We start from the raw sequence: 25,186 nt of genomic DNA on the forward strand, positions 1-25,186 counted from the left end.
AAATTTTTCTCGCTAAATATAGATACTTTTTTACTTAATGATTTGCGTGCAAATTTGTGTTAATGCACTTAAAACCGGAATATTTTTTTCTGACCATTTTTAATTTTAATATTACCTCCTGTGACTTGTAATGTAATCACTCAATTTCCACAGAAAGGAAGGAAAACTTAGTTAAAATATCTTTTCGTTACATATCAATTATTCCTTTATCTCAACATCAGGAAAATCAACTTCGAGTCTTTCAGCTTAATTAAAGTAGTCCATCAAGTTCTTTTAAAATGATTTTTCTGTGGCGACATTTTCATTTTCATATCAGAAATTATCGCAGTTTAATCAAGTTTTCGTTTTCCTGTTTTCTGTTAAAACATTTCAGAGTTTCTCCACACAAAAAAAAGTTGTTCACTGACTTTTTTCCCACATTTTTTGCCTTATGTCATTAACTTTTTATATCAATTTTAATTTTATGGGCAGGCAAAAGTTCCCCCAAAACTTTTCAATCAAATTTGAGTGGATGAAATATACTCAATTTTAATTTTTCCTTTAAAAGTTACCTCCATTAAATTTCCGTTAAGAGAGGAAATTTCCATCACTTGAGACGTAGCTCTTCTTTTATCTACCTGCCAATTAGTTTAAGATTTTGCTTCAGTTTATTTTTTGATAAATTGAGCAAAATTATTTTTCCTCAAGATTGACCACACTTGGCGCCGTTCGAGTAGACGTCAAAAATTCTCATCAAGGTTTGTAAAGTTCTCTAACATTTGCAAAAGCAACATTTATTTCTAAAGACCAAAAATTTCGCTATCCAATCGTAACAAAAATGTAATTTGTAGGGCTAAATTATTGCCCCGAGCAAGACCAGGTGGATTCAAAATTCAAATTCGTAAAATTCAAAATGGAAAATTTCTGAATCATAAACATAGTTAAATATTTACATTTTTATCTTTCCATATCTTGCAAGATTCTTGAAAATGATGTTCATCTTTTGCAGCATGTAAAATCTTGCAAGACAATTAATATCGTTACAAGACGAACAACAATGATGCAAGATCTTGCAAAACTTTGGAACAAAAGCTCTGCTGATCGGTTTTTTTGCCAAATCTCATTGATTTGTAAAAGTTTCAGAGAGAAAACACAAGTTTCTTATAAGAAATTTTAGAAAACGACAAAAAGTGCCCGTAATCACAAAGGAATCCTTCTCACAATAAATCAGAAATGGACCAAAATGGAACATCCGCAAAAGAGGCTCGAATGGGTCGAGGAAAGAACGAGCCAAAGACGGGGCGTATTCTGGCGCTTATTGTGCTGAGCGGTGTCATTCTCCTTCTGATTTTGAGCGAGTTAGCGTTGTGGTATACTTTGGCCGAGGCTGAAACGAAAATTGAAGAGTTGGTATATAATATTTATCATATTGTTTTAAATTAAAAATTAGGCAAAGGAAAGTTAAAACTTCAGTTTTAGACACCGAGTCAAAAATAACCGGCTACATAAGATTTTCAAGATGTTAGCTTAAAAAGTGTGAAAATTTCGGTGAATGCAGTGAAATTGCAGTTTTTGGCGGCGAATGATTTGTTTTCAACCTTTAAAGTGTGATCTTTTTCAACTGAATTTGTTAGTGTATACCCGAGTCGGAAAAAAAGTTAATCTTGCAAGATCTTGCAAGATTCTTGCAAGACGATGTTACGTCTTGCAAGATTCTTGCAAGATTCTTCCATGATCTTGCAAGATTAACTTTTTCTTGGAAGATCTTGCAGGAATCTTGCAAGAATTAACTTTTTCTTGCAAGATTCCTGCAAGAACTTGCGAGATAAACTTTTTTGGAAGACACAAATCGGCACAAAAAACATAAAAAAACAGCGTTCAAAAACAGCCGAAAGAGCCGTTCTAGGTCCTTATCCTAAGTCCTATCCTAGCAACAAAACCTTTTGGAAGCGTCAACAATTGAATCTAAAAAAATAAAAATGCATTACAAAAAGAAACAAAGACATCGAATTATCAATCTATCACATGAAAGAAAGCCCGTTGCGCCATTTCTTCTTCTCTTCTTTTTCTTAAATTTTTCTATTCTTTGTTTTTGTTCAAATTTCTCTTTTCTTGATCGTTATTTGGGTTTCGTATCGTCACCCTCGGGTGTCGTCTCGTCGTCGAGTGTCGTCCTTACAGTGTCCTCTATTCGTGAACAGAAAAAACTGAACATCACAGAACAGCAGAAACATTTCCATACCCACAGGAAAATAGGAGTGGGAACAGTGCAAAAAGACAGAGCCATTTTGCGATGATTTGGGGGCTTGCGCAAATTCTCTGTTGCTTTTTTATTTTCAGTTCAACTTCCTCGTGTTTCGAATTGATTTTGGCAAACCAAGTTTTTGCATGCAAGCAAAAACATGGTTTCCCAACATCAATTGGAGACATAGGGAACTTGAACTAACACTAAAAAGGAACAAAGAATTTTTACAAGCCCCGCAAACAAAATGGTGGCTGCAGTAAAAAAAAACACAATAAAGCACACAGAGAGGGACTATTTCTTGCAATAGTTGTGTTTTCACACACATTCTGTCAGTCACTTTCTTCAGTCGCTTTTTCTGCTTTTTTGCGCAAAAACGCGAACAAGCAAAAGAATGACTGAAGAACTGAACTATAGGATTAAAAATGTGAACGGTATAAAGAAAAGCGAGCACAGAGTACGACTGAAAAAAACAATTGCAAGAAACAAGAGTGCTCCCCTGTCTTTCCGTCAACCTTTCTGTGATAAAATGAATTTGAACATATTCGAGTTTTTTCTATTTCGTTTAAAGTGTTCTGCATTATCTGTTGATTTAACAGAACATATTTTGCCATCGGTCAAAACATGGTCTGCTAAAATAAACTGGAGACACAGAGAACTTGAAAAAAAACAACAAGCACGGCATATGCTCAAAACCAAAGCATCACAGAAAAGCGGTTGAAGAAAAGACAGGCGCGCAAACTGCTTTTTAGCATTGGTTGAGTTTTCAGAAAAAAATAATTTTCACTTCCTTTAAGATTTCTTTTTGTTTAATCAGTCACTGTTTATGCTGGCCTGCGCATCATTGGCACAACCAAGCAAAAACCATTGACTGATAAAACTAATAGAAGGCTTGAATGTGCAAACGGAAAAGGAGAAAATGAAAATGATTCGCCCCTGAAAACCAGGCCATTGCAAAAACGGCTGAAAAAGAAGAACCAACCAAAGCGAGTTGAAGAACTCATCGTGCCCGCCAGTCAGCCCCAACTGAGCTGCTCCAGCTCCTCGTGTGTCTTTTCCTTGTCCTCGGAGTGTCGCCTGTTCCTGAAGTGAAAAGCAAACTGAACAACACAGAACAGCAGAAACACTTTCATGCACTAACTTGCATGGATGTCCCTCCCGAACAACCCAAAGATGCCTAAGCAGAGCAACTCCTAATGCTTGCGCCAGGGGGAAGGGAGAGAAAAATAAGAAAATGCCTGAACTCTAACGTGGAGCAAGCAGAACAAGCTTAGCAGAGGAGCCCACCAGAAAAAAAACATCGGAGTACCCGTTGAAACCACTTAGTGTACCCGTAGAAACCCAACCCACAGGAAAAAAGGAAGGAAACAGCACAAAAAAACGGCTGCCATTTTCCGATGATTTTGGGGCCTTGCACAAATTCTCTTTTCTATTTTCACTATCAGTTCAAGTTCCATATGTCTCCACTTGATTTTGACAAACCATGTTTTTGCATGCAAGCGAAAACGTGGTTTGCCAAAATCAATTGGAGACACAAGGAATTTGAGTTGACTCTGGTAAATGGAGTACAGAACTTCTACCACCAAAAAGGTGACTGAAAGAAAAAAAACAAATAAGCAGAAACATTGGCTGATAAAATGAACAATAGCACTAAAATTGTGAACGTTTGAAAGAAAAATGAGAACATAATGCGACTGAGAACACCACTATTGCACAAAAAAGACCCTATTGGTGTTCTTTTTTGGTGGTTTTTGCATGCAGTCACCTTTTGCGATGATTTGGGGGCTTGTGCAAATTCTCTGTTGCTTTTTTTATCATCAGTTCAAGTTCCTCTTGTCTCTAATTGATTTCGACGTACCATGTTTTTGCAAGCATGCAAAAACCTGGTTTGCCAAAATCAATTGAAGACACGGGGAACTTGAACTAAGAGTAAAAAGGGAACAGAGAATTGGTAAAAGCCCAAAAATCATCACAAAAAGGTGGCTGTATGCAAAAAACACAAAAAAGCTCACATATAGGGACTGTTTCTTGCAATAGATGTGTTTTCACTCAAATTCTGTTCTCCTTTTTCTTCCTATTGGTCACATTTTTATTCCAATAGTTTATTTCTTTTGTCACTTTTCCGCTTGTTTGCACAAAAACGCAAACAATCAAAAAAATGACTGATAAAAGAATAATTGAACAAAAGTATTAAAAATGTGAACAGTATAAAGGAAAACGGGCACAGTTTGTGACTGAAAAAAAAACAACTATTGTAAGAAACAAGAGTGCGCCCCCTTCTTTCCGTCATCCTTTCTCTGATAAAATGAATTTGAACATAATCGAGTATTTTTTAATATTTCGTTTAAAGTGTTCTGCATTTTCTGTTGATTTAACAGAACAAATTTTGACATCAGTCAAAACATGGTCTGCTAACATAAACTGGAGATACAGAGAACTTGAAAAAAATAAAACAACAAGCACGGCATATGCGCAAAACCAAAGCATCACAGAAAAGCGGTTGAAGAAAAGACAGGCGCCCAATTTGCTTTTTTTGCATTGGTTGAGTTTTCAGAGTTAAATCATTTTCATTTTTTTCCGTTTGCATCTTTAAGCTTTTTTTGGTTTCATCAGTCACTATTTAAGCTGGCTTGCGGAACATTGGCACAAATAAGCGAAAAAATTTTATAATGAAACTAAAAGAAGGCTTGAAGGTGCAAACGGAAAAGGAGAAAATGAAAATGATTCGCCTCTGAAAACCAAACCATTGCAAAAAGGGCCGAAAAAGAAGAACCAACCAAACCGGGTTGAAGAAGTCCTCGTGCCCAGTCTTGCTCCAGTTCCTCCTCGGGTATCATTTCCTCGTCCTCGGAGTGTCACCTGTTCTTGAAAAGAAAAGAAAACTGAACAACACAGAACAGCAGAAAGACAGCCATGCGCAAACCTGCATGGATACCCCCTACCAAACAACCCAAAGAAGCAAAAGCACAGCAACTCCTAATGAGTGCGCCAAACACCTAGGGGAAGGGAGAGAAAAAGAGAAAAAATACCTAATTGCTAATGTGGCGCAAGCAGAACAAGCCTAGCAGAGGAGCCCACCAGAAAGAGACATCGGGCACTAACTGTGACCGTCCGTAGAAACCCAACCCACAGGAAAAACATGCAAGTTCCTTGTCTCTCCAGTTGATTTTAGCAAACCAAGTTTTTGCTTTCAATGGTTAGCCAAAATCAATCTGAGGCACAGGAACTTGAATTGACTATGGTAAATGGAGTACCTAACTTGTACAAGTCACCAAATCATCACAAAAAGGTGACCGAAAAACAAACAAAAAAGCACTCTTCCGTGCAATGGTTGTGTTCTCAGTTACATTGTGTTCTCATTTTTCTTTCTACCGTTCACATTTTTTATCCTACTGTTCATTTTTCAGCCAGCGTTCCTGCTTGTTTGCGCAAGGACGCAAACAAGCAGAAACACTGGCTGAAAAATGAACAATAGGATTAAAAATGGGAACTAAAGAAAGAAAAATGAGAACAGAATGTGACTGAGAACTCAACTATTGCAAGAAAGGCTCCCTCTCGTTGTGCTTTTTTTGTTTTCTCTCCTTCAGCCAACTTTTTGTGCTGATTTGGAGACTTGTATCAATTCACTGTCAATGCACATTCCTTGTCTCTCCAGTTAATTTTGGCAAACCAAGTTTTTGCCTTCAAGCAAAAACGAGGTTTGCCAAAAATAACCTGAGACACAACGAACTCGAAATGACTGTGGTAAATGGAGTACAGAACTTTTACAAGTCACCAAATCATCACAAAAAGGTGAATGAAAGACAAAAACAAAAAAAGCACACAGAGGGACTGTTTATTGCAATAGTTGTGTTCTCAGTTACATTCTGTTCTCATTTTTCTTTCTACCGTTCACATTTTTAATCAGATTGTTCATTTTCCATTCAGTGTCTGCTTGTTTGCAAAAAGACGCAAACAAGCAGAAACATTGGCTTAAACATGAAAAATAGAATAAAAAATGTTAACGGTAGAAAGAAAAATGAGAACATTATGTGACTGAGAACTCAACTATTCCAAGAAAGGGTCCCTCTCGGTGTGCTTTTTTTGTTTTTCCCTTTCAGCCAACTTTTTGTGATGATTTCAAGACTTTTATAAAATTTTGTACTCATTTTCCCGCGTTCAATGCAATTTCCTTGTTTGTCGAATTGATTTTGGCAAACCAAGTTTTTGCTTGCAAGGAAAAACATGGTTTGCGAAAGTCAATCTGAGACACAAGGAACTTGAATTGACAGTGGGAAAAGGAGTGCTAAATTTGTACAAGTCTCCAAATAATCACAAAAAGTTGGCTGAAGGGAAAAACAGGAAAAACGTACACGGAGAGGGACTGTTCATTGAAATAGTTGCATTCTCAGTCACGTTCTGTTCTCATTTTTGTTTCCAACGTTCACATGTTTAATCCAATTGTCCATTTTTCCGCCATTTTTTCTGCTTGTTTGCGCAAAGACGCAAACGATCAGAAACAGTAGCTGAAAAAATGAACAATAGGATCAAAAATGTGAACGGAAGAAAGAAAAATGAGAAGATAATGTGAGTGAGAACACAACTATTGCAAGGAACACGTGTGCGCGTGTCTTTTCTTCAACCTCTTTTTTGTAATAGTATGTTTTTTGGCATTTTCTGTGCTCATTGCTCCGTTTCGTTTCGAACACTCTGTATCTCATGTTAATTTTGGTCGAACATGCTTTGCCAGCAATCAAAACATGGTCTGCTAAATCAACAGGAGAAACAGAGAACTTGAAAAAAATGAAACAAGCACGGAGTATGCTTAAACCCATATTATCACAGTAAGGCTGTTGAAGAAAAGGCGAGCACGCAAAGGGGTTTCTCATTTTCCGAATAGAGAAAATGAGAAGACGGCACTCCTTCACCATTGTGACAAGCAGCAAAAGCCCGGCAGAAGAAAAATTTTACCCAATTTATGAACCCAGTTTTATGTGTCCCTGACAGAGCACATCTTTCTTTTCTTAATCTTTTTTAATTTAAAATTTGGCTATGCAAGTTACTTTTCCGCAACATTTATCGAACAATCTTAAATTTTGACTTCATTAATGCGGCATATGGAATTATGGTTGTTTTGGTTTATCGTTTTCATCGAGGAACCTATTTTTTTACTTTTAAAACATCAAAAAACGGCCTTTACGGCAACAATACTGCCAAGTTTGCAAAAAAAATTGTTGCTTTCAATATTACATAAGTTTTGATTCTCACTTCTTTCTTTCATTTCTCCAGAGTAAAAACTTTTTTAACATCGTTCGGTCAAAGTAAACAATATATCTGACTATAATATTTAACATCTTTTTTGTTTTGGTTATTTTGTCGTTTTTTTTAATTTTTTCAATTGAAATTGCTAAGTTTTTCAACGTAACGCAAATTTTTTATGGCTGTCTAGAATAATGCAATATTAATTTTTTTTTTGTCTTTTACATCTTTTTTCGTTTTTGGCTTTTTCATCCTTTTTTGTTTTTTTTTTTTGCTTTTTTGAAACAATTAAATTAAATACCTTAAACGTGATGTAAAGGAAGTACGAGAAAAATTCAATTGAAGTTGGATAAAAATCAATTATCAAAATTTTTTTCTCAAGTGTTTGTAATAGCAGGAAAGCAGCTAAAGTTTTCACATCCGGGTTTTACAGATTCGAAGGAACAACGATAGAGCGCTCTTTCGTCCATCAAAGGAAGTGGTTGTGGTGGATTTTGCGGGGCCCGGTATATGACGAGCCACAAAAGATTTGCATAAACTAATTTGTTTCCTTGACTAGTTCATAGCAGACATCGGGCCTCGGGAGCAGACCGACAATTTTTATATTTACACCCTTTTCCATGAGAAGCTTAGCAAAGCCACAACGACTTGCAGCGGCTTTGAGGCGGGATTGTGGTATTACTCAGCGTTTAGTCGGGTGCCTTGTGATGTCATTGTTGCCCAAGAACAAAATGCAGCAGTCAAAGTGAGAGCAGAATGCAAAATCTTCTGCCACAAGATGTGCCGCCCTAAAGCCTGGCTTGCAATGTAGAATTATTTCATGTTTTGTTAAAAGTTCGTCCTGGTATATTTGGTACTCGAGACGGACTAGATTCGAGTCCACGACAATGAAGAAGGTTGGCTTTTGGCTGGACCAGGAGAAATATATGTATATCTTAAAAAGTTGAGTTTACAGACAGGCCCTGTCAGCGCAGTTTCTTTGTTCTTTCATTTATAACAAAACACGTTGTTCAATTGTTTTAACGTAACAAGAACAAGACAACTAACAAAACGACAAAGTTTCTTCCTCCTAATAACGCTCAAATCCTTCCCTCATTAAACATAATACTTAAAATTTTTTTTGACCAAAACCACAGTTTTATAGCAAAGGTCGGAAGCACTGATTTTTTCCAAAGGCCCAAGGCCAAACAACTCATAAAAAACACATTTCGAAAAAAAACGCTAACGCGAAAAAATCTGTCATTTAATTGAAACAAGCATTTTCCCAGATTATCGCCTAGTTTTCTGCGCATTCAATTTTTGAGTCATCTATAATGATGTCCGAAAGAAGTCTGACCACCACAATTAGCAAACAAAAACTGTAAAAATCTCTTAGGCACGAGAAGCTTTCGAAAAATTAGAGGACCGCTATTTAAAAAAAAAATTAAAATCAAACGCCTCCCAAAAATTTAATTCACTTAAGGCTTTCGGTTAATGTTTTACATCGAACCGCACTCTTAACTTTTTGATCAAGTTTTCTGCTGCTATCAAGGTCTCTCCTTTTTAAAACAAAATCGTCATTTTTGTCAAAACTTTTCCAGTACTTAAAAAAACCTGATGCATAGGATCAACCGGACAGTCCCAGTGTAAAGACATTAAGCTGTTAAAAGGGGTAGAAGACTTAGGACCGCAATTCATTTCGTTTGTTCGATCAGCATAGCAGCCGCAAGCTTTAAAATCAAGATTTTTTCTGAGCTTAAGTACCTTTTTATATGAACATAACATTCTTCGGTTACTGGAGAAACCATGTATATAGCAATGAGGGCAAGATGACTATTTGTTAAACTCAATCACACAGAGAACGCAAACTGTGGCTGGCATATCTGCAACAAGCGGTCGCACTCTAAACCTAATTGCCCCTAACACTTCAATGAAAAGATTTGCATCTCGCAGATATTCAAGTTCAAAAACCAGAGCAGAAAGTAGTTTTTTGAAATCTGGCTTCAATTTGCCGTGCCAGAGTCCTAAAAGCATTAAATTGGAAAACACACTTCTCAATTTAAGTGGAAGGTTATAGATTTGAACCCAAATAGGCCAAACTGAAAGTTTTGGATACTTAAATACAGGAGCACCATCTACGTTTAAAACAATCTGCCCTTCATTAGGTTTAATCTGATCCCAACGGTTTGCCAAAGAGCAGTTTTCGCCCTAATAAATAAGTATCTTAGCGGAACATTTGGCCAAAATTTTTTCTATCTGAGCCCTAATGTCTACTGTACAAACCTTTGCATCCCCAAAAAACTGTTGTAACAATATCAGGCAAACAAAGAACATATAGCTCAGAGAATAGAATATTTGGAACTGGTAATGATTTGGAAAACAGCTTTAAAAACTCTCGTCGAGATTTCTATGCTAATTTATGTTTAATACATATTGCATCAAACTCCTTTAGAAAGCAATCAGTAGTTGAGCTGCTGCCAGAAAAAAGATGAGTCTCATCTTCTTGAAACAGAGGAAAATGTTCAATATGGTCCTTTGTGTTTTCGATTTCCTGAGTTTCAAAATCTTGCAAGCAAACAGGAGTAGAACAAACAATATCTGTCGGTTCATACAACGGTTCATCGTTTTGATTATTATTTTGTTCAACAGGCGACATTGATATAACAAGTTGCTGTGAACTCGAAGGAGTGCTCATTTTGAGTGGACTTAAAGCAGCGCCAATTTCACCAAACACAGAATCACATGAAACGTATTGTTCTTAAGAATCATCGTTAACATTGCTAGAATTATTTGATACATCATAAGAAGCAGGTCTTGTTTCAGTCTTTCGATAAAAATTTTCATGACAGGGATTTCTAGTTTTGGTATAGATACATTACCTTTTGGTGGAGTTCCAACAGCTGACTGTGGACAGATCAGTTTCCGCTTTTTTGAGGCCTTCGGTGCTGTAGGAAAAGGATCCCCATTCTCAGATTTGCGTGGACACAAAAAAATCAACGTTAAACATGATTTTAGTAGAAAACTGTTCCCTCTAGCCCCATTAAAATGTCTTTTATTGCAACACAAAAAAAATTCTGCCCTTTTGACGATACTCAATATTTAATTTGCACGACGCGTTAAGGAATTCGTTAACAATTGCATATACTTTAACCTACTACAAAGTATGGATACATCATAAAGGCCTGCAATTATTTTTTAATCCCTAATTTCAGCCAACACAACAACAACGCCCTCTATTATGCTACCCTTTGTTATGTCGCTTTTAGCAAACATGCCCAGCTGCAAAAAGAATCACTAGGAAGGTAAATAACATGTTCGTAGCTCACCGAATCCAGACTCTCGCAGTACTCATCGCCAAGAAATCGACTCAGCTCGTAGTTTACTTCGTTTCAGGCAACAAATCATCAACGAAAAATTCATGACTCTTTTAATCTTCACAATCTATCTTGAAATTTATTTTGGTGTACTGATTGTTTTCGAGGGCTCGTAGGCTCACTAATGGTTTTCTGATTCATATCTGAAAATATTTTTTGAGCTGTTATACAAATAGGCATTTTTTTCTAATATTCTAAACATATCAATCAACAATCACCAAAAACCATCGTTTCTCCCGTCTTAATTATTATACAAGTCAGTTTCCAAATAGACAGTGAAGAGAACTAAATGAGTTAAAGATAACCGATAACTTCGGAACAATTGCTCTCAAGTAACTCGTCGCAATCATAGAAATTTAAAGACTAGTGAGCCGTAACGTTCTGAGAGATTGTAAAGCCCGCAGTTTAAAGGATTTGAAAGACAAGAGAGGAAATTTTAAAGGACAAATAATGTCCAACCATAAAATTGCATAAAAAAGACCGCAGGACTAATGTAATTGCTACAAATATTCTTTGCTGGCATTTAAAAAGTACAGCAACAGTTAAAACTAATTAAGGTTACTTAAAGAAGTATCTTAGATACTTAGAGACCAGTGAGCCGTAAGGTTCTCAGAGATGTTTATTCCCTAATATCTTTATTTGTTTAGCTTGCTCTTGGAGACGAATTTTGAAAAACTTGAAAAGGGGAAATTTCAAACAACAAATATTGTTCAACTAAAAAATGGCATAAAAAGGTCGCAGGATTAACATAATTGCTACAAATTTAACTTGTGAGCATTTAAAAAGAACAGCAACAGTTAAAAGTATTTTAAGTTACTTTTAGAAGTATCTTAGATACTTAGAAAATAGTGAGCCGTAAGATTCTAAGAGATTTTAATGCCATCATGCCTTTACCTCTTACCTGGATTTCGGAGATGAATTTTAAACACTTTTAAAGACAAAAGATGAAATTTAAAAAGACTAAAACTGTTCAACCGAAAAATCGCAAAAAGATCGCAGGACTAAAAGAATCGCTGCAAACTTCGCTTGCGAGCAATTAAAAAGTACAGCAGCAGTTAAATGTAGTTTCTTTTTTGTTTAACGCAAGACCGCGTGTCCCTGACAGAGCACCGGCTTATTTTACTGGTTGGTATTTTCGTCGGCGGGAACGTTTTCTTTCTCAGTTTTTTGTTTTTTCTGCAAATGTGCTCCCTATTGGTTTAGGTATTTCAATACATCTCGGTATTTCTGGGCATTAAAGTTGGCCCCAAAGACTTTTTTCATTGCATCATGGAAAACCTCAGTACGTCTGCAGGTTTTCTGTTCCGGGTTAGAGCTTTCCTTGGGTCGATACAGAGCAAGCGCCTCTCCTCTTCAGACCACAAGCAATTTGAGATATTTATAGCACGCTCTCTTGGAGTACTACCAGGAAGAGAGCTTGTTGTTTTCGCTCCACAAGAACTCCTCAGTATCGCCCTCACCGTCAACTTTCTCGTCTACCCACCATCAGCCCTTTTATACCGCGAATTTTTATGCAGGCGATTTATTTCGTCCATCGCCTTTTTGGCGAAAGTCATGAATTGACGCGCATTTTTGTTTCCAGGTTCTAGACGAGATTCGTTTCGGCCCATTAAGTAACAAAATTGCTCCCAAGTAGCATCCTACACAAAATATGACAAAATGAAACAACACCAAGCAATTTCGAGGTTTTATTTCGAATTTTCCTAATCATTGTAGATCCGGAGCTAACTATAGAGTTGTTTCAAGTCTTTAAAAACTAGGATTAGCGTCTTTCTTGCGATTCTGGTTCGTAGAGTTAACATAAGAGAACTCAAAGGCTAAAAGATATTCCGACGTCCCTGACAGAGCGCCGGAATTAATTTACTTTTAAGCACCCTTCTTAAGAAACACAAGCAATAATCTCATCTGAACTACTTGAAAGGCCCCAAGATATTGCAGCTTGTTGGTTTTTGTTTTTCGCCTGATGGTAGTCCAGAAATTCGTCGACTAGAGAACATGCAATGTCCGAGTCATCGGCAATTACAGGATCATCAAACTCAGGTAACAGTTTGGGTCTGAGCATCGTAGCAGGATGAGATCCAATTTCTGGGCTCCGACTCTCTATCTCAAAGCAATTTCTTTTATCATCATTATCTTCAGGGAGACTCCGTTTATTGTAGTTTTTGACGACGCCGCTCGCATTCAAACAGCTAACGTTTATTGCATCGGTCTTTTTCAGACACATATTAGTCATTACGAATTTAACCTTCTTTTCAGCACCAACCATTTTGATTTCACCATCCTGGGGAATGTTTTCAGGACCAGATTTGATCTTAACTATATCGCCTTGATCAGTGAGATCTTGGCATCATTATTAAAACTTTCAGGCCAACGGGGGGCTATCAGGTCTTACCCGACTGAACGTTCCATCGCATTCGCAATAGGTCAGGAAGAGCCAATCAGAGGGTATTTGTGTAACCTCTATGGCTTTTTTCCAGGTCCTCTTGCACTGTCGACGATCTTTTTGGTTTGCAAGAACTCATCTAGGAAACATTTTTCCATTTTCAATTCTCATTTTTCAACTTGAAGCCATATTCACCTCTTTTTTATGCTGGCTGGAGCAATTAAAAATGAGAGATGAATTTGAAGAGTGCAGTTTTAATGGTTACAGATATTGTTAGAATTATCAGAAAATTTATCTAAACCACAATTCTATGTCTCCCTTACGGAGCGCATAGATTTTTTGTTTTGCTAACATTGACATGGCTCTTTTAATGTGCATACACAAAATTGTTCACTCTCTGGGATACGGCTCAGAGTATTGGTATATTAAAGTCAAAATTTTACTTAATTGCCTATCTCAATTTTTACAAGCGTTATCTTAAACGTAGACACTGCTGGTTGTTTGTTTTCTTTGAACAGCACTGAAGGGCCTAAAGTGGCTTGCTGAGGCACCAAGAAGGTCATTAGGCCTAACGTTTTGCTCACAAGATGCGTCTTTCGAAAGAAAAATCTTGCAACAAATTTTCGGTTTTCAGTTTTTTGTTGTTAGTCTTATCTCTTGAACCAATCTTATCAGTATAGACTTTTTAACAGACCAATTTTAAGGCAGCAGGGCAGCGAGACCATGAGTAGATTGCATTGTAAACACTCAGCCCCTAGCAAAGTCTTGGGGTGAACAAACAAAGATTAACAATGTCGACTGGAAACAAATTTTGTACTGGATCTTTGAATCGAATTGTGTCTTAGTTTTCCTCATCCCGAGTCTCTTTTACTTCCACAGTGATAAATCTGCCATCGGATAAATCTGCCGGGACTTACTAAAAAGTTATCACTGTGAAAGTAGCAGAGACTCGGGGATGAGTAAGACTAAGACACAAGGCGATTAAAAGATCAAGTAGAAAATTTGTTTCCAGTTGTTCTTGTTAATCTTATTTTGTTAACCCCAAGCATTTGCTAGGGGCTGAGTGTTTACCCTGCAATCCGCTCATGACCTCACTGCCTTGCTGTCGGACACTTGGTCAGTTTGAAAAAGTCCATATTCATAAGATTGGTTCAAGAGAGAAGAGTAACAACCCAAAATTGAAAACGGAAAATTTGTCGCAAGATTCGCTTTCAAAGGACGCATCTTGTACGCAACCCGGTAGCCCTAATGACCTTCTCAGTGTCACAACAAGCCACTCTAGGCACATCAGTGCTGGTCAAAGACAACAAACAACCAGCAGTGTCTACGTTTAAGATAACGCTTATCAAAATTGAGAGAGGCAATAAAGTAAAATTTTGACTTCAATATACCGATTCTTTGATTAGCATCAACGAGAGCGCACCATCTTGAACGAAAAAAACCAACTTTATTGGGTGAACAGCTAGAGGAGTGATCATTGCGTTTCCCTGATTTAAAACAAGGTTAATATTATCTGGCTGATGTTTTCTGCGTACGAAACTTGAAGGATTACAACAGAGAGATCTGAAAGCACTACTTCATGAATATCACATCAAGCACAGGAATTTTTGTTAGCCAGCGTCGAATTAAGGCACAGTTACTAGCTTATTTATGTTAATATTTTGACTGATGTGGTTATGAAAAGACACAAAGTGATAATTTCGAGCGCACGTCATGGCCCAAAAAAGGGCGGTATCCGTAAGTGTCATGTTTTCGAAAACCTGTTATCCTGTTGCTATGAAAAAATCTTACATAATCTTGCACACATAATCTTGCAAACCCCACACTGGGTTTATTATGGGGGGTCATAAAAAGCCAAAATGGTGGGGTGGGGTAATAAAAACACATTTTTTTCTCAGAAAATCTTGAACGCAGCACCCTGAAACTTTGACTCAAACTAGGAGACATCAAACTGGGTCTAAGAAACAGTTATATAACATTGGAACAACACTTTTACGCGGTTTTACTACCCTTTACATTGGAATTTGGCCCTTTAGGGCCAAAATGGGTGGGGTCATGGCAACACACTTTTTTCAATAAATCTTTCACTTAGCTCGCTGACACTTTGACACAGCCAAGGAGACAATCGAATGAGTCTATTACAGCATAATACAACGTTATAACACAAGATTTATAACCAGATATACACCTCTGCACAACAGAGTGGGGCCAAAAGGGCCAAAATGAGTGGGGCCAAAAGGGGTTCATTGAATGCCTCAATTTTTTTCGAAATCATACACGTAGCTTCCTGGCACTCTAGCACATCCTAGGAATCATTTTAATGGGTCTATACCCTCATAAAACAGCATTATAACAACACCTTTAACCGTTGTTACACAGCTTTACAGCCAAAGCAGGGTCATTTTGAACATTCCTACAGAAAACACTATAGGGGACCCCATAAATCTGAAACTAATGTTCAAAACAGGCTTTACGCAAAAACCGGAACCGAAATTGCTCCACCATGCACGGCGAAACTCCAAAATTAGTGTGTTGTAACCTTTAGTGTGTTATCCCGGGTTGGGAAACTCTTCTCAACTCAGGATAATAGAAAAATCTGGGTTCGCTACCTACAAGTGAAAACACGATAATAGCAACCTTGACGGATTTCGCACGGAAAAAAAGTTAGTAAAATGAGAACTTTAAATGGCAAAAATGCCATTAAAACCCTGCTCATAATAGAGCAGCAACAATGGATATGGCAAAAATTCACCGTAATCAATAAATCATGTAAAAACTGAATATAGCGAAAAGTTATTTTTGAAGAATAAACTCATTGAATCCTTCTATAAACTCTTAGCAACCATCGCAAAATCCATGCATTATCACTGACGAACACTAGGAGCTCAAACTGTTCATGATACCGCTATAATTACAATTTTTATTGGTGGTTGTTAGGTGTTACAAAAATTGCTAAAAAGTGCAACAAAAGTGAATCATCTTTCACTTCTATTAAACTTTTTAGCAAAAGAAGAAAATTATTAAGTTGTTTATTATTTCGAACAAAACGCAATTTAATAAACTCAGAACTGAAAGTAAGTTGAACGCCGTCGGTACCTTGCATTTAGTATCACAGAAACATCTGGATGTGCCAAAAATTTATCATAACCAAGAAAAACAGGTAAAACCTTTTTATAAAGAAAACACTTCTTTTTGCCCATTAAACTCGTTGAATTTTTCTATAAATTCTTAGAAACCACTGCAATTTATCACTTAGAAACAATAAGGGCCCTGGCAATCCATAATACAAACTAAAAAGACCGTTTTTATTGATGTCTGATGGGTAAGTGTTATGAAATTTGCTAAAAATGCAACAATAATCAATTTTCTTTCAAAAGAAGAAAATTATTGAGTCGTTTATTTCGCACCCAACACAATTTATTAAACGCACAACTTAAAACAAGATAAAGGCCATCACTACTTTGCATTGAGAAGCACAGAAAACTCTGGATGTGCCAAAAATTTATCATAATCAAGAAAAACTTGCTAAATCCGTTTATAAAGAAAACACATTTTTGTTCAAGAATTTCATTGAATCATTCCATAAGCTCTTAGAAACCAGTGCAAAATAAAAATTACGAAAATTAAGGGCCCAGGCAGTCTAAAATCCAACAAAAAGGACCGTTTTTCTTGTTGTCTGATAGGTAATTGTGATGAAATTTGCAAAAAATGCAACAATAGTCAATTTTATTTGAAAAGAAGAAAATTATTGATTCGTTCATTTCGCAATTTAATGAAGTCAGAACTGGAAATAAGATAAACGCCGTCAGTACCTTGCTCTTAGTATCACATAAAAATCTGGATGTGCCAAAAATTTATGAAAGCCAAGAAAAACAGGCAAAAATCCTGTTTATAAAGAAAGCACTTTTTTTGCCCAAAAAACTCGTTGAATCTTTCTATTCTTTTGAATTCTTAGAAACCATTGCAATTTATCACATACAAACAGTAAGGGCCCAGGCAATCCATAATACAACTAAAAGGGCCGTTTTTCTTGTTGTCTGTTAGGTATCGGTTATGAAAATTGCTAAAAAGTGCAACTAAAGTCAATTTTCTTTGAAAAGAAGAAAATGATTAAGTCGTTTATTTAGCACAAAATGCAAGTTAATAAACGAAAAATGAAAATTAAATAGACGCTGTCAGAATGTTGCATTCAGTAGCGCAAAAAACTCTGGATATGCCAACAATTGATTGTAATTCATCAAAACACAAGTAAAAAATTAATTGCGTTTTCTGATTCAAAAGTATTTTGATTGTATTTTCTTTTTTTCAAGATTTTTTTTCATGCAAGATTAACTTTTGTTCTTGACTAGGGTATACGTTACAGCGTTGTTCTCACTTAAGCTCTGAAAAAAAACTTGTTCAAATGGCAGCCAAGTCAATGCAAGCAAGAGTGATTTTGAAAAAGGAAATTTGTGTTCTAAATCCAATATAAGGCTGCTGACAAAATGGGAACTTTTTTTTGAACACAAAGCCTTAAATTTTTTTCTTGGGTGTTTTTCTTCATTTTCATCACTTCTCTTTTAATTTCAGCGGGCTTTGTTCTTATCTCATAACTTCTTGTGACAAAAGCAGAAAAGTTAGATGTTGGCTTTTCAAATCACTGTTCCCCCATTGTTTTCTCATTTGCAAAACTCAGTTGAATTTTGTAGTATGTTAGCTGGAAAAACAACGGTCGAGTTGAAAATATATTCACGCTGAAATGGGGGAAGTTTTACCAACAAAAGTTTTGATGCAGAAAATGGCACCGAACTATAAAAAGAAAAAACTACTTTGCCGAATGGTAGCTTTTTGTCAAAAAAAGACTACAATAAAAATTCAGATGCAATAATACAAAGAAGGTAGCCATTAGATCACAGCAGCAAGAAACCGGACTGAACAAAAGCCTTAAAAACACAAAGGCTGTTTTTTTTTCCAACCAAATATTGAATTCCCTGTATTTTTTTTATGAAAACAGCCAGTCCAGATCACTTAACAGCCCTTGTCCGCAACTATGGTCAATTAATTAGTGATGTATGGATTACGTGGCTCTGATGAATTCACTGAATAAGTGTTGAATTAATCAAGAACGACAAAGCGTTTCGAGATTTTTGCCAGAGTTTCGAAGTGACTTTTGCAGAGCCATGTAACGTTTTTACTCGCAAAAGTGATTACAGTTTTTCTTTGCGAAAAGAAAAAAAGTTTGAGGATCAAGTAGTGTTTATAGTGACACCCACACACTATAATTGCACTCTCACACCAGCAAGCTAAACACCATATTGGAGGTTAGCTTCTGGATGATTTGGGGGAAACAAGTAGATGCCAATTTCTGCAGAACACAACAGGAAAAATACTTTTGCGGACAATCAGCTCTTTTATTTTCTTGATGAAACTCTTTTGTTGAACAATTTTTGACTTCTTAACTTTTCAATCATTTTGGGATCTTTTCGGTTTCTGCTCTCCAAGCTTAGATGGTGCGTATTATTTGCAACCTCCATACGCATGTGCGCTTTTTTAATAAGCGATTCACTGCATAACATCACAACCTCTGTAACTGGAGGAGCAGAAAAAACTGTTGGGTGGTGTACAAACGCAAGAGATTCCATTTCTGCTATTTATATATATATATATATATATATATATATATATATACTGCATTTTATCCATTTGTCTGTTTTTTTTAAAAAAAGATTTTCCTAATTGAAAGATATCTGACGAGGATACAACACTGGTAAAAACGAGTTGTGAAAAACTTCAAAGGCATGAAAATTTCTGGAGAAGATTGATTGAAATTAAGAAAGATTCAGACCTAGACTTTCAGACTTAGATATTTTTTTGGAAAATCGGTCAACTGATCTTTTCCGCTTTTGCCCCTCCCCAATACGTTATGATCCCACCGTTAGAGAGCCTTTGCCATTACGTAGTAAATCACTGTTAAAATATAGCAGGTGGGTCTGGGGGTGCAAATAATGCGCATTCATTAAACTGGGAGTCGGCAAAAACGGAAAAATCTCGATTGACACGTGCTCATTTATTGGGGCTATATGTAACTACTTTACATTCAATTCCAAATGAAAAGCACTTTTCTACTTGTTTGAGTACTTTAAGCTCTGCCACAGTATAAATTGAGATCCAGCATTCTAAAGTGTGGCACTGTTAAGATATGGCATTCTAAAACTTGTTTCTTCCGTGTTTAATTCCTTTAAAGAGATTTTTACGTTTGTTTTCATTTTTTAAGAAATTTTTTCCAAGGTAGTTGGTCATCAGATGCTTTTATTTCAGAAGTAAGAAGTTAATATTAACAACTTCTTGATTATGTCAAGTGCTGACTTTAAAAGACTAATAAACGAATTTCATCGTTTCCGATATCCAAAAAAAGCGGTTTTTTTAGGGAAATTTGATCACAATTTTCCGTTTTAGTTTCAGATTTGAAAGGAAATTTTCTAAACGTTTCCTTCATTGAGTAACAAAAATGCTAGCATGCTAGCGATTTTCGGAAATAAAGTCTGTTGCGGCCAAAATTTACGATTGATATCCGTTAATATCTATTGTGCCAATATCGGTTATTGAGTGCAAATTACAATATAATAACGTAAAATTCTGTATTTTTTACCCTAATGTCTCATGCGTATAAATCAAAGACCGAGATGGTAACGCTGAAAAACGAAAAATTATGTAAGAGTGGCGGTGAATGCGTTGAATTTATGTAAGAAGTACGCTTGAGGCGTTGAAAAGAAAGTATTGTATATTTTTTTGAGTTGCTATGCGTATGTTGCATGTTTTCTTGATTTTACAGAAATTTTTGTTGAAACTAGCGTTCATCTTACATAATTTTGCGTTGATTTATGCATTGATTTTATATAATTTTGCGTTTCGAACCATGAATCTTCCATAAGTCTATCTCAATTCAAAATAACTATAAAGGTTGTTAGTTTTCTCAATAAAACGTTCTACTGTTTCCCCTCCAGGACTCGAAGGAATACGTTGAGTGTTGCCTACAAGGCAAGAAATGGACTACTGTAAAATCCATAATGTACATTGCTTCTTAATTAGGACTTAAAAAATTCAATTAAAATTTGCAATGTGATTCACATGTACGTAGTTAGTAAGCCGACGAGACCTGTTACCATATAAATACCTGCCAAATTCAAAGTTTCACTGACAGTCCACGAAAATACACAATGTTTTAGCAATTAAAAGAAAAATTCATCAGCTGAAAAAAATTATATATTTTCTTTAAAGCCTCATTTGAAAATCAATGAGGTCTTTTAAGAGGAACAACAAAAAGAATCACATAGGCTGACCAGTATCAAAATCTCACGTTCAAAACGCATTGGAATAGCAAACAAATCAACTCAAAGCCATGATAACCAACAGCTATAAATTGAGTTAAAAAAACAATTTTTCCTCATTAGGCATTTACTGAGACATTTCAATATCCAGAATATGTTATACAACCACCAAAAAACAACAAATATTGGTAAACATCAAAATTTTATCAAAAACAACAGAAGCAAAATAATCATAAACCTTGAAACATTATCTATGCGCTGAAAATATGAATTTTTCTCAACGCCTGTTGGATCTTCTTTTAAAATTGCGAGTTCTCAGGAGGTCAAAGAGGAACAGCAAATATGGGCAAAACATCGAACAGTAACACAAACTTGTTAACTATTATTTTCTAAGGGACCAGTCTGTAAAAACCAAAGCTACAAATTGACAAAAATACAATTAAAGAAAAGCAAAGTTCAAAAACTCAAAAAATTTTATAAAGTCTGATATCTTCAGAGTAATAATAGCCCTTGAGAATAAACTCAAAGCCTTAGTTGTGTTCAATTAAACAACACTAGGAAACCATGCCGACTATTAAATATTTTAAGTATGTCCAAAGAATACAGAAAGACAACAAACGCGTTCAAAATATAAGGAACAGTTAAAAATTTACTAAAAACCTTCATTTTGACGTCACAGCAACCATGAGATTTTTGATTGGAACATCGTTGGAACACCTGGATATGAAAACTCACTTGTCTGTTTTTGACGTAAAATAACAAAAATGGATTGTTTTATAAGAGACAGCCTTTCGTAACTCATTGAATGAAACAATTTTCAAAAAATCTTTCCAATTCCAAATTCTACTTTTGACGGACTTTCTAACACTACCACTCACAACTCTCTTCTTTAAAGATATCCGTCAAAATTGACAGAACAAAAACTAGTCGAGAATATAGTTCTTCCATCGTATTAAGGGCAAATTAGTTGAGACAAATTCAAAGACTTATTTGTTGTTGTGAACAGTGCTATGATAACTTTCAAAACTACCAAATATCTTCTTAATCGAAAATTAGTATGGATTTGGACACATCTGAAATTAATCTCCAATTTAGTTTTCTTTCTCTTTGGTAATTGTTTTGGTGAGAAACGGAAGCTAAGCTCTAAAAAAACTAATTTTACGACGGAAATTTTATTGCTTTTTTAATTGTATTTAAGTTTTTACTGAGCACACATTTTCCATGTAAAAATTTATGTGTTAGTTAGAAGTTTTGTATCGTTTTAAAGCCTCAATCAACTAAACAGTTTAATTTATTTAAAATTACTTTTACAGCAATTCGTTTGTTCTTCTTCTTAGTAATAATGGATGCCAGAAAACATGAGTTCTTAATCGGAAATCACAGAGATTGTTCAATTTGGAGAACTTCTTTACTATTTTTCAGGACATTTGAAGACATGAAGGTTGCCATAGAAACTGTGGCGATGAAGTTACACAAGGGTAAGTTGATTTTCGATATATTTCGCATATAGCTGTATTCCGCATTGCTATATTAAAAACAATATCCCTTTTTTCTCTATGCAGTGATTTATTTTCGAGTTTGAGAAATGGTTGCATCTAGATATTATTTTTCTTTCTGAAAACCGGACGGGTTTTTGTGATGATTTTTTTTCATAGTACAAATTCTGTGTCATTTGCTGCAATAGAAAACATATTAATTTGTGTTTCCAATCTTTCTACTTTTTTGTACGGAGGAGTTACGAAGGCTTCTTTTGATAGACGGGCAAACTGTTTCTAAGGATGCACTAATTTGATGGAAACTGTACGTACGTGAGTACCATTAGACAATTTACTATCATTCAATGACCATGGATAAACTCACTTTAGTTCAACTGAAATGTGGTTTAATAAATAATTCAAAATTTTATTAAATTTGTTTCTGGTTAAATATAGAAAACTAAAATCATTCCTTTTACCATTAAAAGACGGCAATGAGTGAGTAACATCATTGCATTGATGCAAACCTGCAAAAAAATTATTCAAGGAATTTGCAATAATTTTCATTGTCGATAACTTTCTGACTAAAAGGTGGAAAAATTCCACTTAACTGCCACAATTCGATTTTTTTCGCAGTATGGTGATCCTGAAAATGAAAACGGTGTTGTGTTTTCATTAGAGGCATTATGCAGTTCCCCAACGACAAGAATGTTCAAATTGTTGTAGTCATTATCATCCTTCAGTTTATCATTTTTCTTCTATTCACTGAAAATTGGGTTTTTAAATTATTAAATTACGTATACTGTTCCTTGGACCTTACTTCTGATCTTTTTTGACTGAAAATAACAGTTTTTAATGGTGAAGCCTATTGATTCGTTTTCAAAATTTTCGGGAAAGCTTAACGCAAAGTGTTTAGTCCGTTGGTTCTCTTCATGGTTTCGTCCTGTAGAGCCAAATCAATGTTGATTGTAGCTCTAGAATAGCTGTTGCAATCCAAAGCAGACACTGCTTTACATTTGGCTCGGAGTTTGTTTTTAATTACTAATGATTTTTAATTTCGAACGGAAAGGTAGCGCTAAAAACAATGCTTCTAAACGAAAGTTTTATAGATATTGGTATTTTCGAAGAAATAATCAGTTAGTGAATATTCCCTTCAAATCATTTGATAATGAAATGGAAGCCAAACGTTAAAAATCGTTTCTTCATTTACGTAGGTTTTGGCGATTTTGGCATTGTCTATAATGTCCGGCTCTTCTCTATGAAGAATATCTTGATCTAAAGTTTTTTTATAATTATTTTTAATTCCTCAAAAGCCTAACATTAAAACTATCTGTTTGACTTTCAACGGTCGGAGCTCAGACAACACATTTTCTCGCAAAAAAATACTGCACCTAGTAGCTAATTGATAAATTAAGAAAAAGGAAAACAAAAACCTACGTCCTACGTGCAGCTTAAAATGAGATCTTCAATTGTTTTTTTTGCTAAAAAAATTGATTTGAGCTACAATGGAAAAAGGGTGTGAAATTTTAAAATTTTGAACAAGAAGTTGTTCGCATTTCTTCATTTACACAGAAGAAATGGTTGAGCCGTTATGCTATCGGTGTTTACCAAGCTGTTACCATTCGAAATGTTTGATTGTCGTTGACAGAATACACAAGCAAATCAGTTTAAACTAAAGATCTAGTTTGCAGCGCGCATGCAAACGTTCCAAAACTAACAGTCTCAAAGCCCTTCCAGTAGACCAATTGTGAAAAACCATTGACTCTGAACAAATGGAAAAGCTTTCTTGAAATAAAGAATTCGGTTTTGACAAGTTCTGACTGTTCAGAGTTCTGACAAGTACCCCCTTGCGGTACAATACCAGCAGAGTGGCTGAAACTGTGAGATACATGTCCAACTAAGCGCAAAGTTGTAACTTGCTCAGAAATTTTGCTTACTGGTGGTGAACAAAATCGCATATCCTGAATTTCCATTAACTCTTTTTTAGCTAGATAGTAGTCCTGCGCTTAAATCAGTGATAGCAACTTCTTTTTACCTAAATCCAACTGATAAAATATTGTTACTTTCGAAGCGAAAATTACGATAACAGACGGTTCCATTGAAAAAATTGAAAAAAGGTCACACATTTGAATCAGATGCTGAAAATTTACAAATTGTCTACTTTATGTTTAAAAAGCTTAAGCGTAAAAGATAGATGCTAGAGAATTGATTTGAACCAAAAAACTTCTATATTGGGTGGTTTTGCGGTCCCGTCAAAATTTTTAGGTATACATAAATTTTTATACCACGATGTACGTCGGTTACCCAATTTTGCTTTACTCCTTCGTGATTCTTTTGCATAATGGAATTCGAAAAAGCTAAATTTTTACTTCTGACAGTGCAGATCGTACGTCCTTATTGTTAATATATAAAGTATCAAACAGGAATCACAAATGTTAACAGTTCAAACTCGAAACTCCGAATTAATCCAAGCATGCTCCTAGCATGATGGCTAGATTTGCCAACTAACTCAAAAATTTTACTTTTACAAAAGTCGTAAAATAAGAAAATACATTAATTCCTTAATTTTCTATTTTGTTAATTAACCAGTTGACGCTTGTTTAACTTTTCAAAGCTTCCTTACATATTGTGATTCTCGCATTTTAATAAAAGAGCATAAAAATTTCTCTGTTTTAGTGGGCTCTGGTCTGCAGGAGCTACAGGAGGCATTTGTTAACTCAACCAATGAAGATATTAGCAATGCTAACAACAACAACAGCACTATCGAACTTCTTAATTGATTCCTCACGTGATCGAACAGTTTGTTCATTACCCCAACACTTAATATCAACCCCCCCCCCCCCTCCCCCCCACCGACTCTCATCAACTAAGCGGCCTCTGGTCACTGTAGTATCACGGACTTTATTTCACTATTATATCAATTCTAAGTGTAACTAATACTATTAGGCTGGTACTCTATTAGGTTGCATATGGATCACAGCAGACAGCATTGGTTTTTTGTTTCGATCACATGGAAGGAATTTAAAAAAATAACAATAAAATGAAACATTATCTCTTAAGAAAACAAACAGACAACGGTCACGAACAGCGAAAGGGGAGCAAAAATTTGGTGGACAGAAAAAAAATTGTTTGCTTCTGAAAGCAAACTTATTCACTGCCAGAAGTTGACTGACCAAGATCTCAAACTTCATAAACTTATTTACCACAAA

The 25,186-nt window shown here is 35.6% G+C and overlaps 1 protein-coding gene across 1 annotated transcript; it reads left to right on the plus strand.

Annotated features, from left to right (window-relative positions):
* Positions 1-337: 337 nt before the first annotated feature.
* LOC142339832 (uncharacterized) lies at positions 338-24,807 on the plus strand. Its single transcript, XM_075390128.1, has 4 exons — positions 338-737; positions 1,157-1,385; positions 21,925-21,980; positions 24,654-24,807. The coding sequence occupies exons 2-4, from the start codon at positions 1,213-1,215 to the stop codon at positions 24,755-24,757; spliced, it is 333 nt and encodes a 110-aa protein (XP_075246243.1). The 5' UTR covers positions 338-737; positions 1,157-1,212; the 3' UTR covers positions 24,758-24,807.
* Positions 24,808-25,186: the final 379 nt, after the last annotated feature.

This window comes from Convolutriloba macropyga, chromosome 5 (assembly GCF_964194025.1).
Source record: "Convolutriloba macropyga chromosome 5, txConMacr16.3, whole genome shotgun sequence".
Taxonomy (NCBI): Eukaryota; Metazoa; Xenacoelomorpha; order Acoela; family Convolutidae; genus Convolutriloba; species Convolutriloba macropyga.

Coding starts and splice junctions, on each gene's coding strand:
- LOC142339832 (XM_075390128.1), top strand. CDS start 1,213: ATGGACCAAAATGGAACATCCGCAAAAGAGGCTCGAATGGGTCGAGGA. Junction 1,386..21,924: donor GCTGAAACGAAAATTGAAGA/GTTGGTATATAA, acceptor ACTATTTTTCAG/GACATTTGAAGACATGAAGG. Junction 21,981..24,653: donor GGCGATGAAGTTACACAAGG/GTAAGTTGATTT, acceptor TCTCTGTTTTAG/TGGGCTCTGGTCTGCAGGAG.